General features: G+C 52.8%; 2 protein-coding genes across 2 annotated transcripts in view; one reads left to right on the forward strand and one right to left on the reverse strand.

Annotated features, from left to right (window-relative positions):
* The first annotated feature begins 279 nt into the window (after positions 1-279).
* UBE2Q1 (ubiquitin conjugating enzyme E2 Q1) lies at positions 280-9,082 on the forward strand. The gene is made up of 13 exons (XM_080649147.1): positions 280-739; positions 2,891-2,995; positions 3,311-3,415; positions 4,024-4,074; positions 6,098-6,238; positions 6,442-6,526; positions 6,723-6,783; positions 6,979-7,069; positions 7,193-7,251; positions 7,342-7,390; positions 7,663-7,758; positions 8,068-8,134; positions 8,594-9,082. The coding sequence occupies exons 1-13, from the start codon at positions 413-415 to the stop codon at positions 8,623-8,625; spliced, it is 1,269 nt and encodes a 422-aa protein (XP_080505273.1). The 5' UTR covers positions 280-412; the 3' UTR covers positions 8,626-9,082.
* Positions 9,083-11,081: 1,999 nt separating this feature from the next.
* The window catches only part of IL6R (interleukin 6 receptor), a 101,499-nt gene continuing 96,913 nt past the window's right edge, over positions 11,082-15,667 (reverse strand). The window contains exons 15-20 of the mRNA XM_080649013.1: positions 15,478-15,568; positions 14,623-14,770; positions 14,217-14,362; positions 13,789-13,943; positions 11,777-11,847; positions 11,082-11,578 (exon numbers count right to left, since the gene is read on the reverse strand). Of these exons, the coding sequence (XP_080505139.1) occupies positions 11,546-11,578; positions 11,777-11,847; positions 13,789-13,943; positions 14,217-14,362; positions 14,623-14,770; positions 15,478-15,568 (644 nt within the window). The 3' untranslated portion in view covers positions 11,082-11,545. The remainder of the gene's footprint in view (positions 11,579-11,776; positions 11,848-13,788; positions 13,944-14,216; positions 14,363-14,622; positions 14,771-15,477; positions 15,569-15,667) is intronic.

The following is a 15,667-nucleotide window of genomic DNA, read 5'->3' on the forward strand; positions in this document are numbered from 1 at the left end:
TCATGTGAGAGGGGAGAGCGGCACGCACGCACGCACGCTGTACGTAAACACGCACTGAGGCGCTTAAAATCGGCGAGCCGAGAGCCGCGGTCACATGTGGAGGGTGGCAGGCTAGAACAAGGGGCGGGAAAGAAGGAGAGGTCACGTGAAAGAGGCCAAGCGGGGAGGTCACGTGAGGAGCGGAGGCGGGGCTTCCGAAGAGGAGGAGGAGGGGCGCGCGGCTTCCGGCGGCTGGGGGTGGGGGGAGCGGCGAGCGGAGGGGGGGCCCTGTCCCGGAGGTGGCGGCGGCGCCATCTTGGCGAAGGGGGGATCAGGAAGTGCGGACCGCGGCGGCGGCGGCGGCGGCGGCGGAGCCCGGAGCGGAGGCCGGAGGCTCCCGGCCCGCCGGCCCCGGAACGGAGCGGAGCGGAGGATGCAGCAGCCGCAGCCGCAGGGGCAGCAGCAGCCGGGGCCGGGGCAGCAGCTGGGGGGCCAGGGGGCGGCGCCGGGGGCCGGGGGCGGCCCAGGGGGGGGCCCGGGGCCGGGGCCCTGCCTGAGGCGGGAGCTGAAGCTGCTCGAGTCCATCTTCCACCGCGGCCACGAGCGCTTCCGCATTGCCAGCGCCTGCCTGGACGAGCTGAGCTGCGAGTTCCTGCTGGCTGGGGCTGGAGGGGCCGGGGCAGGGGCCACGCCCGGACCGCATCTCCCCGCACGGGGGTCGGTGCCTGGGGATCCCGTCCGCATCCACTGCAACATCACGGTGAGGATCCCCTTGCGTGCGCCTCTATAGGAGCCCCCTCTCAGGGACTCAAGATCCCCCCACACAGCTTTTATCTCTAAAGATCTGGGAGGCCGAATCCTGTCCTGGGGCTTGCTCCTTCTCTCCAGGTTACACTTGTTTCTGACCCTTGAGGTTCTGCCGAGCACCCAGAAGCTCTCCCGTTGACCCTTCATAGTGAGGGACACCCTGACATACAGCGCCTCCACTAACCCACCCACATCCCAAGGTTCATGATTTGGGGTACTCCACGACTTTACCTTGCCACCTAGGAATGCCCTTTTCTTCCCCTCACTCTCATTTCAAGGTTCCAGGCCTCTGCATTGACCTCAGCTGGAAGGACTTGGTTGGGAACTCTACACGTTTCAGTGATGCCCCTTCTCAGCGGTACCTTTAACTTAGGACGTTGCCACCTGTGAGATCCCTGCCCAGGCATCTCTCATGCAGCCCCTTTGCTCTCAATTTTACCTGGTGGTAGTTTGCAGTACGCCGACTCCTCTTCTTCCTCTCCCTTGGATTCCCCTTTCTTCTGGTGTAACCTCTAACTCTCCTTTTGCCCCAGCTGGTAGCAGATCTGCCACTTCCTCACTTCCCTGAGGATATCTCCAATTGTCCTGGGCTGTTTGTTGCCATTCCTGGTGATGATGGTAATGTTTGAGGACTATCCCGCTCTGAACAGTAACAGTTCCTTTTCTCCCCAGTGAACACCATTCCATCCTAGGCATGCTGGACTAGTCCACCCTCCTGCCCAGCCCACCCTCACAGACCCCTTGAAGAGGGTTGGCCTCTGGTAACCTGGGAATGCCTGATACTGTATGGGATAGCACTTACGCTACCTGCTCTGATGATGTGCTCCCAGCCCAAGCGTTGGTTAAGGACTCAGAGAACAGTACTTGATCCAGGCAGGCAGCAGGCTGCAAATGGGAGCCGCCTGGGAAAGACAGGCTTGAGAATTGTGTTGTACTTTGGGTCCTGATTCAATTTACATGGTTCCTGTTTTCTGTCCCTTTCCTTCATCAAACCAGGTCAAGGTTTGGTGAGGCCGACCTCAGCTCAGATTGGATGATGCCCCACCAAAACTCGTGTGTCCCACTTCTTCTTTCTTCTTCCATCCCCACCACCACCACACACCACCTTTTTTTCTACTAAAGTAGGAAGTTAAGATTGAAGCACTAGGTGTGGCTTAGGTGAAGACAGGAGCATCTTTAATAATTTGTTTACCTCCAGCGTGGAGGGTTAGAACCATGGCAGAGCTAAAACCCCTAGTCAACGTGGAAATGGTTTCCTTGGCAGGTGTGGAAACCTGAGGAGTTAATTTTGTTCCTCAATTTAGCTCCTAATTCCTTTAGGGTAGTTTTTCCCCTTCTACCTGCCCTTCCAGTTGCCAGAGGCCATCTACTATCTTTGTCCCTAAAAGGAAGTTAATTTAGAAAGTTCTCGGTTAGACTCTCTGTGGCCCCTGTAAAGGAGACTTGGCCTGAACTGGCCTGGCCCCCTAGGCAGAGGGGGAGTCTGGTCAGGCTGCATTTGGCACTGTGGCTCAGGAATGCTGGGAATGTTAGCAGCGTAGGCCTCTTCCAGCCTGCCATGTGGAGCCCTGCGTCCTACGCCTGGACGAAGAGGGTGGCAGGTTCCCAAGAGAGAGGTGGGGTGAACTGGCTTTTGAGGGGTCCTGTTGGAAGTGGGGTGTGGAAATACTTCTGCTACCCTTTCACTTTTAGATTCTGGAGATACAATCTAATTTTTAATCCCTGCTTCCACAGTTTAAATGAAAGTGATCTATAGTCTGCTTTTTCCCCATCAGTGTGATTGTGGTGAGGTGATCTGTTCCTCAACTGATTACGGAGCTTGAAAACCGTAAGAGGACTTGGTGCTGGGTGTGGGAGAACTTCAAGTCCAGAACTTGGATAAGCCTCCCTCACTGTTCTGAGTTAGGCTGTGCTGCTTTCTCTTCTCATGGTCTAGGATTCGTCGAAAAGCTGCTTGATTAGATACTGACCTGCTGAGCTGGGCTTTTATGAGCTGGAGAAAGAGCAAAGGAACTAGAAGTTTTGAGGAGTGGAGGGCAGGCAAAATCTAGCTTTTCCCAGAACTGCCCACCTTGACCGCTCTCTCATCTCTTTTTCCCGCCAGGAGTCATACCCTGCTGTGCCCCCTATCTGGTCGGTGGAGTCTGATGACCCAAACTTGGCTGCTGTCTTGGAGAGGCTGGTGGACATAAAGAAAGGGAATACTCTGGTAAGGGGGCCAGGGTGTTGAGGTTGGGCCTGTATCTTGAAGACGAACTGTGAAAGGGAGATACCTGGAAAGTGGATGGTGCAGTAGGCTGAACTTTGGGGGCAGACTTCTTAGGGGAGTTGCTTGCAAAAGACAAAGGGGGAGACCTGTGCCAGCCCCAGGATTGGTCCAGTAAACTCTCCCACAGCTCTCTGGTCCATAAGGTTTAGTGAACTAGGTACCAATTTGGGTTCTGAGCTAAGAGCTCATCCATATACCTATCCAGATTGGGGTTGGAAAGGAGTATTTGATGTCACTGTGGTCCCCTACCCCCAGCTATTGCAGCATCTGAAGAGGATCATCTCCGACCTGTGTAAACTCTATAACCTCCCTCAGCATCCAGATGTGGAGATGCTGGATCAGCCCTTGCCAGCAGACCAGGTGAGGAGTCGAGGAGCTCAGGCCTTGTGCAGAGTTACCCCACAGACAGCACTCAGGCGGATTGAGACAAATCAGCAGTGTCTCTACACCCTACCCACTCCAAACACATACATGGATTGTGATTCTTGGCCTTTTTTTTCCGGACAGGAATCTAGTTAAATGGGACGCTAATAGCTTCACCTATCAAAACTCACTCTCATGGGCAGTATCCCTTATGTGGAGAAGAGTGGAGGCGGGGCGGGGGTTACCAGTAGAAGTTGGTGGCCATTGGGGTCTCCGGCCCCTTGTTAAGAACCAAGAAGCAAGAATCCCTCAACTTTCTAGGGATTCCTGGGGAAAATAAACTGGAATTTGTGAGGTGGGCGACAGAAACAGCCATTTTGCTTCTCTTTTATTCTTTGGCATATGGTAGGAGGAGAGTAATGGGCTGCTAGAGAAGTCATTGCTTGAGCTGTTGCTTCCACTCAGATCTGGCTGGTGGACAGGCTGGCAGCATTATGGACAGGCACACAACTTCCAGCCCTGGGAGCTTGGGGGAGTAGGTGAGAGGTTGCATTCTAGGAAGCCACTGGGGCTCTGATCTCCCACCTTTCCTCTCCCCATTGCAGTGCACACAGGAAGACGTGTCTTCGGAAGATGAAGATGAGGAGATGCCTGAGGTAGGCTTGCCACCTGAGGCAGCATTGGCAGGAAACTTTCAATCAGCCGCTTTGAGCACCCACAGTGTACAGAGCTCCAGTGTAGCCCTAGCCTGTTTTTCCCTGTGGTTAGAGCATCGGCCCGTGGACTGGAGGGTCCTGGGTTTGATTCTGGTCAAGGGCATGTACCTCGGTTGCAGGCTTGATCCCTGGCCCCAGATGTGCTGGAGGCAACCAGTCCATATGTCTCTCTCACATCGATGTTTCTCTGTCTCTACCCCTTCCACTCTGTCTAAAAATCAGTGGGAAAAAAAATATCCTCGGGTGAGGATTAACAGAGCTCCAGTCTAGAACTGGGGAGGGAAAAATGCCAATGAGTAAAGACAGATTTACTGACCTGGAGGAATGGCCAGTGTAATAGAGGAGACAGGGCACTCACATCCAGCCACTGAAGACAGTTAAGTGCAAAGCTGTTTATACCAAATAGCAACAAGTTAATTTCTTTTTCTTTTTTTTAATCCTCACCCGAGGATATTTTTCCATTATTTTTAGAGAGAGTGGAAGGGAGTGGGAAAGACAGAAAGAGAAACATTGGACTGGTTGCTTCCCGCCCCGACCTGGGGCCAGGGATCCTGCCTGTAACCGAGGTATGTGCCCTTGACCGGGAATTATACCCGAGACCCTTCAGACCACGGATCACTGCTCTATCCACTAAGCCAAACTGGTCAGTTGCAGAAGTTAATTTCAGATGGCTTTGGAGTCAGGCCTGGGTTTACATCCTGAATCTCCAAGATTATCTTAACTTAGGAATTTTACCTAATTTTACTAAGCTGCAGTTTCCTTATTTATAAAGCAGAATTATGATATCTACTATATATGGTTGTCTTGAAGATTAAATGAGGTATTGCATGTAAAGTGCTTCATGCAGTACATAGTGCTAAACAATTTATATATTTTAAAAACATAGATACTTCTGCATAACATTACAATTAAGACTTGAGCTTCAGAGCCAGGCAGATTTGATTCACATTTTAGCTCTGCTAAGAGTTGTATGACTTTGGACATGAGAATTAACATTACTAGACCTCAGCTTCCTTACCTGTAAACGGGAGTAACGATCACGTAAAGGCACGGCGGTTGTAAGAATGAACTGAGCTAGTGTGTATAGCATCCTGTATCGTGCCTGACATATAATAAACATTCAGTAGATGTCAGCATCAAGGTAATAATTAGGAAGTCAGTATTGCTGTGTCCTGCTAGAGCCAGGAGATCACTTGGATTGCTTTGTCTCCAACATTGCATTAATGTCCGGGTTCTTTAACTTTGTTAAGGTCTTAAGACACACAAAAGACTCGTGACACATGAAACTTACTCCTGTCAGGCAGAGAGCCCTCTGCGCCATCCCCCCAGCATCTAACAGAGGGTTCAAATCCTGGATATGGGCTTTCTCATCATACACAGTGAACTCTGTGTGTGATGGAAAGGCAGGGTGGATTCTGTTTTTGACCTCTACCAAGCTCCCTCGCTGGACCTCCTTCCCCATTTCCCTCTTGTCAGTGGGTGCCTTTGCTTGAATCAGGTCATGCACCTGGGAGGGCATGAGATTTCTGATCCAGGTTTCTCCTTTAACCTGGAGTCCTGAGAACTCTTGGGTACAATAGTCACCTGGTGAAACATGATCTTTCACAGTGTCAGGCCAAAGTCATTCTAGGAATTAAGAGCTGCTGCCAAGGGAGAGTTTTAGGAACGGTTGGAGCAGGGTCAGGCTGGGAAACGAGGACTGAGTCTCTGCTTGCTTCCCCTAGATCCGTACGTGGTTCTGCTGAAGAACTGAATGGGAGGGGGATTTGCCTTGTCCTTTAGATTGTGGAGGGAATGAGGCTGGGAATTGTTGCCGAAACAAAGGATGCTGTGTTCCTTAGCTTGCTGGAGAGTCCACTGTTCCTTAACTTGCAGCACTAGACCAAATAGGACTGGGAAGGCGATGGCCCCTCTCCACAACCTGTATTGGTTTCTTTTCTCCTCCATCCCATACCACCCCCAGGACACAGAAGACCTAGATCACTATGAAATGAAAGAGGAAGAGCCAGCTGAGGGCAAGAAATCTGAAGATGATGGCATCGGAAAAGAAAACTTGGCTATACTAGAGAAAATTAAAAAGAACCAGAGGCAAGATTACTTAAATGTACGTACCGTCTAGGGAGAAGCTGGGCCAAGGGTTTGGTGGGTACTGGCTAGAAGGTGGTAGGCCATCACGTAGCAGTCTGGGGAGCAGATTGTTTTCTAGGGTGAGTTATGGGTGTGCAAGCTGCCAGACTGCCCCTAAGGTCTTGTATGTGTGTTTTCAAACCACATGACCCTGAGATGTTTGTCTTCCCTCCCTTACAGGGGGCAGTGTCTGGCTCGGTGCAGGCCACTGACCGGCTGATGAAGGAGCTCAGGGATATATACCGATCACAGAGTTTCAAAGGTGGTGAGTTTGCCTCAGGGAGGGCCTGAACAGGAGCTTCTCATAAAGAAGGATATGAGCCAGAATGGAGCTCCGCAAGCCAGTGGCTTAGATTGGCTGCATGTCCGTGGGGTGCACCTGGAGCCTTGATGTTTTTCCTCTTAGCTGGGTGGATCCTCAGCTGGAGCATCCTACTAACACCTGTCTTCCCACCTTCCAGGAAACTATGCAGTCGAACTCGTGAATGACAGTCTTTATGATTGGAATGTCAAACTCCTCAAGTGAGTGGGGACTCTGGGATTGGAAAGGAAGTTGAGGCCTAGTATGTGGGGAGCCACTGCTGGGAGTCTCGGGCAGTCCCAGGAGCAGGTGTGGGCAGTGGGGTGTCCCTCTGCTGCTAGCCAGGGGAAGTGGGGGTCGACATGAGGCTCCTGAGCTAGGACAAAGAGTCTGAGCCCAGACTCATTGCTTCATAGAGTTGACCAGGACAGCGCTTTGCACAACGATCTCCAGATCCTCAAAGAGAAAGAAGGTGCAGACTTCATCCTACTTAACTTTTCCTTTAAAGTAAGTCTGTTTCCCTTCTAGCTCCTCCCTCCTTGGCCTAGGCCTCCTTCTCCACCTTATTAGTACAATCTTGTGGCCAACACTGGCCTCCCCACCCCTAATCATTGCCTTTGTCTCTCACAGGATAACTTTCCATTTGACCCACCGTTTGTCAGGGTTGTGTCTCCAGTCCTTTCAGGAGGGTGAGTGCCTGAGGGCAGCTCCTGTTACAGAAGGTGAGAAAAGGGGCGTGAGCTTTTGCCAGGCACAACTGACTAACCTTTCTTCTGCAGGTATGTTCTGGGTGGAGGCGCCATCTGCATGGAACTTCTCACCAAGCAGGTGAGCCTGTCCCTTGCTCTTGGTCAGGCTGGCCAGGGCAGGGCTCAGTTAAGCTTTACCGCACACCTCTATGGGTTTTGGGCGATGGGCTTAATGTGGCCCTTTCATTTTGCCAGGCAGAGCCTGGCACCCATTGACCCAGACAAACAGGTGGTGGCTGTTCCGGGAGTGAAGGGCAGGGCCCCTTCCACAGATGCAGCTCCTTGCTGGAGAACAGGTGTAAGGTTTCTGGGAACTCGCCTGACTTGCTGCTTTCTCTCCCCGATTCCCAGGGCTGGAGCAGTGCCTACTCGATAGAGTCCGTGATCATGCAGATCAGTGCCACACTGGTGAAGGGGAAAGCACGAGTGCAGTTTGGAGCCAACAAAGTAAGGAGCTGGGCCTGGGGCTGCTCGACGGGCTGGAGCCAGGTACCATTGGGGCCACTAGCAGGCCCAGGCCGCCTTCTCTGAGGGACCAAGAGGATGAAGCCCTCTGGGCTGGTGGCATCGGATGAGTGGGACTTTGGGGAGGACACGGGTCTGGAAAGGGAAGGCTGTGGGACTGCAGCCCAGAGGACCTACAGGTGGGGCACTCACCTGTTAACAGCACAAGTCTGGGTCTCTGGGTGACGGTTTATGGAAGGTGAGTAAAGCCACAGCTGGCCATGGCCTGATTGGGCGGCTTCCTCTCCCCAGTCTCAATACAGTCTGACAAGAGCACAGCAGTCCTACAAGTCCTTGGTGCAGATCCACGAAAAAAACGGTGAGGCTGGAGCCAGGACTCGAGACTCGGACACTGGGAAGGCCTGAGGTTTTCACTTCCAGCCAAATCGCAAGAACCCCTTCTTTTGGTTTCTGAGCCTTTATCACCCATTCACACAGCCACCTGCCCGTTACCCAAAGAAGGGCTAGAGGTGGCCACCTCCACGGCCTCTTCTCCCAGAAAAGTGCCAGTGATCATCCCCATGTGGGCTTGGTGCTGCCCCTTCCCGACCACCCCGTGACCCTGTGAGAGAGCTCACCTGTCATCTCAGGCTGGGCACATCCTTCTCCCCTTCCTTGTCATCTCCAGCTGGGCAGTTTCCGCTCCCCCTGCACCTCTCCCCCCGCACCGGAAGCCCTGCCTAGGGTCATTTCACCTGGAATCCTGGAGCCTTCAGTGATGGGGCTGGGAGCAGGGACTTCAGCCGCCCCCTCACTGTTTTGTTGGGTTTCTTTGCAGGCTGGTACACACCCCCAAAGGAAGATGGCTAACCCTGGAGCGCCGTCCCCTGCCTCCTTCCCCAGGCACCACTGGACCAATTACCTTTGAATGCTGTATTTGGATCTTACGCTGCCTCTGTGGTTCCCTCCCTCATTTTTCCTGGACGTGATAGCTCTGCCTATTGCAGGACAATGATGGCTATTCTAAACGCTAAGGAAAAAAACCAACACCGAACTGTCTCAAGTACTCAAGACTGACTTACAGACCAACCAACCACCTGGCTGGAACCCTTGCTAGCAGGCATTCTTATAAAAGAAACTTTTGAGCCTCCTTATATTGCTGGAAACTCAGCTGTGCTCCAGACTAGAGCCTCCTTACCTATGCTATGGATTTTTAATTTATTTTCTCTTATTTCATGTACACTGCTTTTTTTGGTTACAGTGTATGATGGATGTGTATGAAAAAAAATGTATCTTTGGGAAAACAATTACAGTTTGTTAATTTGAAGATGCTGGTCTTGACTCATCTTTATTTTTGTTCCCACATCCACCCCACCTCCATCCCCTAAACTATTTGGGTGGTGGGGGAGGGGTCGAGATGAGAGGCTGCATTTCAGTGCTAAAGCCAGAGAAAGGTGGAGCTGAAGCACAGCCTGGCACTCAGATTTCTGAAGGCCTCTGGGGCGACCAGCACTCATTCCCCTGGCATGCAGAGCCTGCCCTGCCGAGCCTCGGTGTAGCAGGCTGAAATGATGACCTTAATTCTTAGGACTACTTTTCTCTTCTACTTGCAGATGTTTCCAAATTTCTAAGAACGAGGAAATGGGAAAGGAGGCTTACCAGGCTGCTGTTTCATGGAATTGCTTTTAAATGGAGTGGGGATAGGGGCAATCTCGTGTGTACGCGGCCTCTGGTCTCAGCAATATGCTATGTATGCCACAACTCCGGTGTCTGCTGATTCCTCCCTCCCTGGAAATGGCTTCTGGCTAGCACTGAAGGGTGTTCACTGGTCGCTTTTTTGCTCACCCTCCTCTCTCTCGCTTCACTTGGTCTCATAAGAGAAAACAGGTATAGCTCTGAAATTGTTTGGCTTGAAAAATTGTGGATTCTTTTCAAGCCACATCCATAAGATGGGTCCTCTGGGAAGGTCAGCTTTAAGGGGGCTGTTGTATACACCTGTGTCCCCACCCCAGGCTCTGGTAACTGCTGGGGCGGGGAGAGGGAGGTAGGAAGTCTGTTGGGCTACAACCGTCAGTGCTGTGCTATCTGTACATGCTGTTTAAAAGGAAGGGCATGTCTGCGTTTGACGCGTGCTGCCTGCCTCCCGTCGGTGAGCTTGCGTTGGGGTTGAGACAGGCTCTTAGGGACAGACTATGCCTGCAGACTAGATAATGACTGCAATAACACCCCAGGGATGGCTCAGTGACGATGCTCGTCTCAGAAAGCCCAGAATCGAGACCGCTGCCTGGGCGCCCAGAGGATGTCAGTTCTGTAATGCTTTAACATTGGTCATTCCCCCCATTTTCTTTTAAGGGATTAATGTCTTGCTGCTTCAGGTGGATGGAGAGTTCAACAGTCCCCCACAATGCTGCTCTAACTCTACCCACACTCACCTGATATGGGGTGCTAAAGTTTAGATAAAGTGGGGACCCTAGGGGCAAACTTATTCCATAGAGCGAAAATCCGGTGTTCAAGGCCTTTGTGGCTTTCTTCTGAACTTATCACCAGCCCTGGCTGAAATGTAGATTGTGTTTTTAGTAATGTGTACTGTGAGCTGTCCTCTGTATAATGTATTTTGTAATGTATTTTTCTCATCTACCAAAGGATGAAACAAATAAAGTTATTTAAATAGTTTGGCTCTAATCAATTTTTTTTAAGAAATAATGGGGTCCCGCCAAAACCGGTTTGGCTCAGTGGATAGAGCGTCGGCCTGCGGACTCAAGGGTCCCGGGTTCGATTCTGGTCAAGGGCATGTACATTGGTTGCGGGCACATCCCCGGTGGGAGGTGTGCAAGAGGCAGCTGATCGATGTTTCTCATCGATGTTTCTAGCTCTCTATCCCTCTCCCTTCCTCTCTGTAAAATATCAATAAAATATATATAAAAAAAAAAAAAGAAATAATGGGGTCCCTGTTCCCCTGTCGTAAGGGAAGCACCAGCTCCTGTGAGTTGTACACCAGCTCTCAGAGAACTCTCCACTTTTCTTGCCAAACCTAATATTCCCTTTATGACCTTAAGTTTAGGGTTCTCATGGTGTTACAAATCATGGGAGAATCAAAGCCAGATCACTGTGAATCAGTTTTCTTCTAAGGCAAGGAGAAATGAAACAACTCTGAGGTTAGTATCCTACACCTCAAGTGTGAATGAATCTACATCCCAGGCAGGGTCTGCCCAGCCAGAGCCCTCAGCCAGAGCTGAGTGAGCACCTGAGGTGGCTTCACCTCACTGCTGTGGGGAGGAGAGGGCAGGGCTGGGAAGGGGTGGCCAGACAGGAATCAGTCACCAAACTCGTGAAACCTGCCAACATTTATTCACCATGGTGATGGCTCACTGGTTAAAGGTTCCCCACCTGGTTCTACAATGGAATCCCAGGAAAATTAAGCAGTGGGCCCTTCCATTCTCCAGAATCTCCAGAATCTGTTAGAGCAATTTATGTCATGCTCTGGGGGCGCAAAAAAAAAAAAGACAAAATAAATGCATGGCCACCTGAAGCTTCCCATGTAAGCTTCCTATGTTTGGTGCAAATGTTCATGCTGGGTGGGGAACTGAAGACACATGACAAATTGAGACTCTTCTGAGAGGAGCTGAGGGTAAAGGCAAATGCAAATCAAATCAATCCTGGGCACCAGTGTGGCCTTTCTCACTCACAAGGCCTTACGAGTGGAAGAGGGACAACAGGTCAGGGCAGGCACGGGGAGGGGGAGGGTGCACAAAGAATATATGAAGGAGGGAGGGCGCTGATGCTAGCCACATTATCTTAACTCTTCAAACTTCAGGATGTGTGGCTGCAAGAGAAAGAGAAAGTCTCAGTGGGGAGGGAGGACCACCGCAGCCAGTCCACCTAACGCCTTGGATAACTTCAGTTATTTTGTCTAAGAGAATGCCAGGTAAATCTGCAACCCAGGCCTTGGCAATGGCCTGCAGCTGAGACCCTGGGGTGGGGGGAGAGGGAGAAGGGCTGAGTTAGGTACAGGGGCAGTTACCTCCAAGTTCAAAGCCCCAGTGATTTTCCCCTTGAGGATGTGATGGGTCAGCTGATATGAACTCAAAATGCCTGCGAAACAAAACACAACAACCAGGGGCGAGATCAACCAAAGGACTTAAATGCATGCATATAAGCCTAATCAATGGACACAGACAACAGGGGGGTGGGGGCATGAATGGGAGGAGGGGGGTAATGGGGGAATAAGGACACATATCTAATACCTTAATCAATAAAGAAATTTTTTAAAAATGTTAACTAACTTGAAGATTTCAAAAGCCTTCTATGTACAAAGGTTTGGTAGGAGTTTTGAAAAATTAAAACAAAAACAAAAACAAAACAAAAAACACAACAACAAAACCCTGGGGGCACTGGGTCAGGCAGGAGGAGCAAGGGAGGGAAGTGGGAGGCCGGGCTGCGGGAAAATGCAGAGCAGCTCCTACAAGTCTCTGCTAGTTCGGGCTAACTCTCTGCTGCAGGATAAAACGAGATAAAGCTGGAAAGGGGGAGGGGGGAAGGGAAGGGTGCACGAAGAATATATAAAGGAGGGGACATTATTATTGTTACTAGGATAAGTACATGAATCTGGGATTTTACATTCTCTCTCTCTCTCTCTCTCTCGATATATATATATGTTTGTTTTTTATTTCAGAGATGAAGGGAGGGAGCGAGAGAGATAGAAACATTGATGAGAGAGAATCATTGATCGGCTGCCTCCTGCACACCCCACAATGGGGATCAAGCCTGCACCCTGGGTATATGCCCCGACCGGAAATCAAACCGTGATCTCCTAATTCACAGGCCGAAGCTCAACGGCTGAGCCACGTCAGCTGGGCGGATTTCACACTCTTGAATGGGAACTTCTGGGGACAGTGAACTTCATCATCTCTGCTCTGAGCATCTGGGCTAGAGGGCTAGAGGTTAGAAGCAGATGCTTTCACATGAGCGTGTTTACATGTTGGAACGAGGCAGGGCAGGCCGCTGGTCAAAATGTCAGCTCCTGCTGTCCTGCCAACCTCCGAATCCTGGGACTGCCTATGCAGGAAACCGACCATGTTAAAGTCAGACCTCATTTCCACCCCCGCCATGCCCGTTCCTTGCTGTGAGAGGTGAGGAAGTGCCTTTCACTTTTCTGAGCTTTGTTTTCCTCATACGCCGCCTGCCTGACCGCTCGGGGCCATCTCTAAGTCCAGGAGGGAGCTGAGCACAGCCCATATCTGGGTAGGGCACTCTGGCCCCTCTGACAGGCTGGGAGCTGCTCTTTGGGGCCATCCCCAACACCCACGCAGTCTGCTTCAGCCTGCCTCAAACCCCAGAGCCCTGGCCCCGGCCCTGGCCGTTACCCACAGGCTGGGCAGCCGGGGTGGGGGGGGGCCCTTCATGCAATTACCCAAGATAACCTGTGGGGGGGTGGTCCTGACCCCTAGGCACCATTCCCCTCTGCCTCCCAGGGCTGTGGGAGCCTTGGGCCTACACTTTGGGAGTGAGTGTGTCTGTCCGTCTGTTGTCTTCACCTCTGCTTCTCCTGATCCCCCAAAACATTCTTTCACCCTTTCACAGAGCAGCTCAGCTTTCATCTGTTTTATGTACACTGAGTTTTGCTTAAGATTTCGTTGGGAAAGGATTCTGTTAGAGAAGGAAACTAGAATTTGAAAACAAATGGTTAGGTGTAGCGCACTGGCCTCTGGGTCTTCTTTTGACGTGCTGTTCCTTTAGACACAGCAGCTCTGGCAGAAGCCGGGGTGAGGAGCCTGCCCTCCCTCCCTGCACCCAGAGAGCTCAGCCTTTGGACAGCACCTGCTGCAGCCGCGGAGCCCAGGTGTGAAAACTAATACCCAAGAGGCAGCTCTGCAAGAGGCAGATGCCAAAAACCGGGCAAAGATCAAATGACTAGAGGCTTAAGGGTACCCTGAGGGCCCCGGCTGCCCCCACACCCTCCCCCACTGAGGTCCTGGAGGCAGACACAGCATCTCCCATCCCTGAGCCTTGGGAGGAGGTCGGAGGGCATCTTACCTTTCTCCAGCATGAAAGGCTGAGTCAGAGGGGGGATGGTCCAGAAGTCATCACCATCCAGGCCGCGCAGGCACTGCACCGGGACGGTGGCCGATTGGCCAAAATCGATGAACAAGACCACAGCCCAGGTATCCACCCGGTCCACTACCCAGCACCTGGCCAGAGGGAGGGAGGAACGGAGGGCTGTTCCACCTGGTGGCACGCATAACGGTCCTTCACAAAGAGGCTCCGAGGTCAAGGCTAACGGAGCAGATTTCCTTCGTTCTCCCCTTCCTCGGGCAGAGAAGTGATCAGTCACAGATCTCGGGGAGGAAGCAGCAAGAAAGAAAGAAACCAGAGTCCCACGGAGGGAGAGGGGAAGGAGTGGCTGTCCGCCAGCCTCTCTTACCCCGTCCCCCTTACACCGTCCACCCCTGCCGGGCACACACCTGTTCCAGGCCCGCCCGTACGTGCCCAGGTGGTACTCGGCCAGACAGCGGGCCCCGCGCTGCACGGCTGTGTCCTGCAGGTAGGGCTGCCGCTCCTCCGCCTCGGCCAGGGTGCTGAACAGCGCCTGCATGTTCTGGTGCAGAGTCTGCAGGTGGCACATGGGCACGGGCCTCACTGCCTGCATCACACCCCACATCTGTCTCTGCAGATGTCACCTGCTATGCCCGCACCACAGATCTGCCCCAAGGGAACCAAGGTCCGAGGCGGGAGTGAGGAAGACACGGAACCCGGGGATTAGAACGCACTCGTCTGGATTCCCCCGCCGACCGGCCCATCACCACACCCACCCCAGGAAGGCTCTGCGAGAAGGCACCGAGCCCACGGGGGCCCCCCACAAGCCCATACCTCCGTGATGCGCATGGCCCAGAAGAACGGGGTCTGAGGGACAACACTGGTCACCAGCAGCCCCACGTCCCCGCCCGGGCGGCAGATGGTGGCCAGCCAGCTCAGGTCGCGGAAGCATTCCCTCAGGAGCAGCAGCAGGAAGGAGCCTCTGGGGGAGACAGCGCAGCATGGGGTGAACGAGTGAGCAAGGTGACCAACCTGGTCCTGGAGGATGCTGGGAGGGCCAGGCAGGACGGTCACCCTGGGTCAGGTCCATCCCCTCCAGGGAGGGGATGAGTCCATAACGCAGAACAAAGGCAGCACCAGGGCGGAGGGGGGGCGGTTCTGGAGGAAAACACACACACACACACACCCAGGCTTCCACAGACAGAGGGGGCCAGAGCCCTCACTGGGCCGACTCGACCTGAAGCAAGTGCGGACGGTCCAAAATCCAGGACACGTTTCCAACCCCCAAACCGCTCCTCCTGTGTCTAATTCATGCCAAATCCAGCCGCCCACCCACTAACTTTATCACCTAAGGCTCACTTGCTGCTGTGGAAAAACACACAAACCACTCATCCTACAGCCCTTTCCCGTCCGGGATGATCCTGGCATCTCTGACATTACGAATGGTGTCCACTGTTCAAGCAGAAGATGTGGGGGACATGATGGCCTCATGGGACCCAGGGTAGGGGACAGTCACAGGCCTTCACTGCCCCAGAACGGAAACAGATTTTCTTAGGTCCCTGTGGGTCTGGTGCAGGAGCTCCTGAGAACTTCATGCCCACACGGGGACCACCCCTACCCACCCTCTAGGGACGGAATGATGTTTTCAGGCGCCACTTGCTCTGGGGGGCCCTGCACCCCTCCACTAACCTCATTTCCATGGGGACTGCAAATAAGGGTGTCCTCGGTCTCGCTGTCTCTTGGGGGTCACCAGGAGCTTTAGGGGTGAGCTGTAGATAAGCTGGAAAGCAGAAGACTGAGTCTTAGAGGCACCAGAGCTGCCCCTGCCCCCCAAGATGCTCTGGCCCCTGCCCCCCAAGATGCCCTGGCCCCTGCCCTC

Source organism: Plecotus auritus (assembly GCF_963455305.1).
Source record: "Plecotus auritus genome assembly, chromosome: 12".
NCBI lineage: Eukaryota > Metazoa > Chordata > Mammalia > Chiroptera > Vespertilionidae > Plecotus > Plecotus auritus.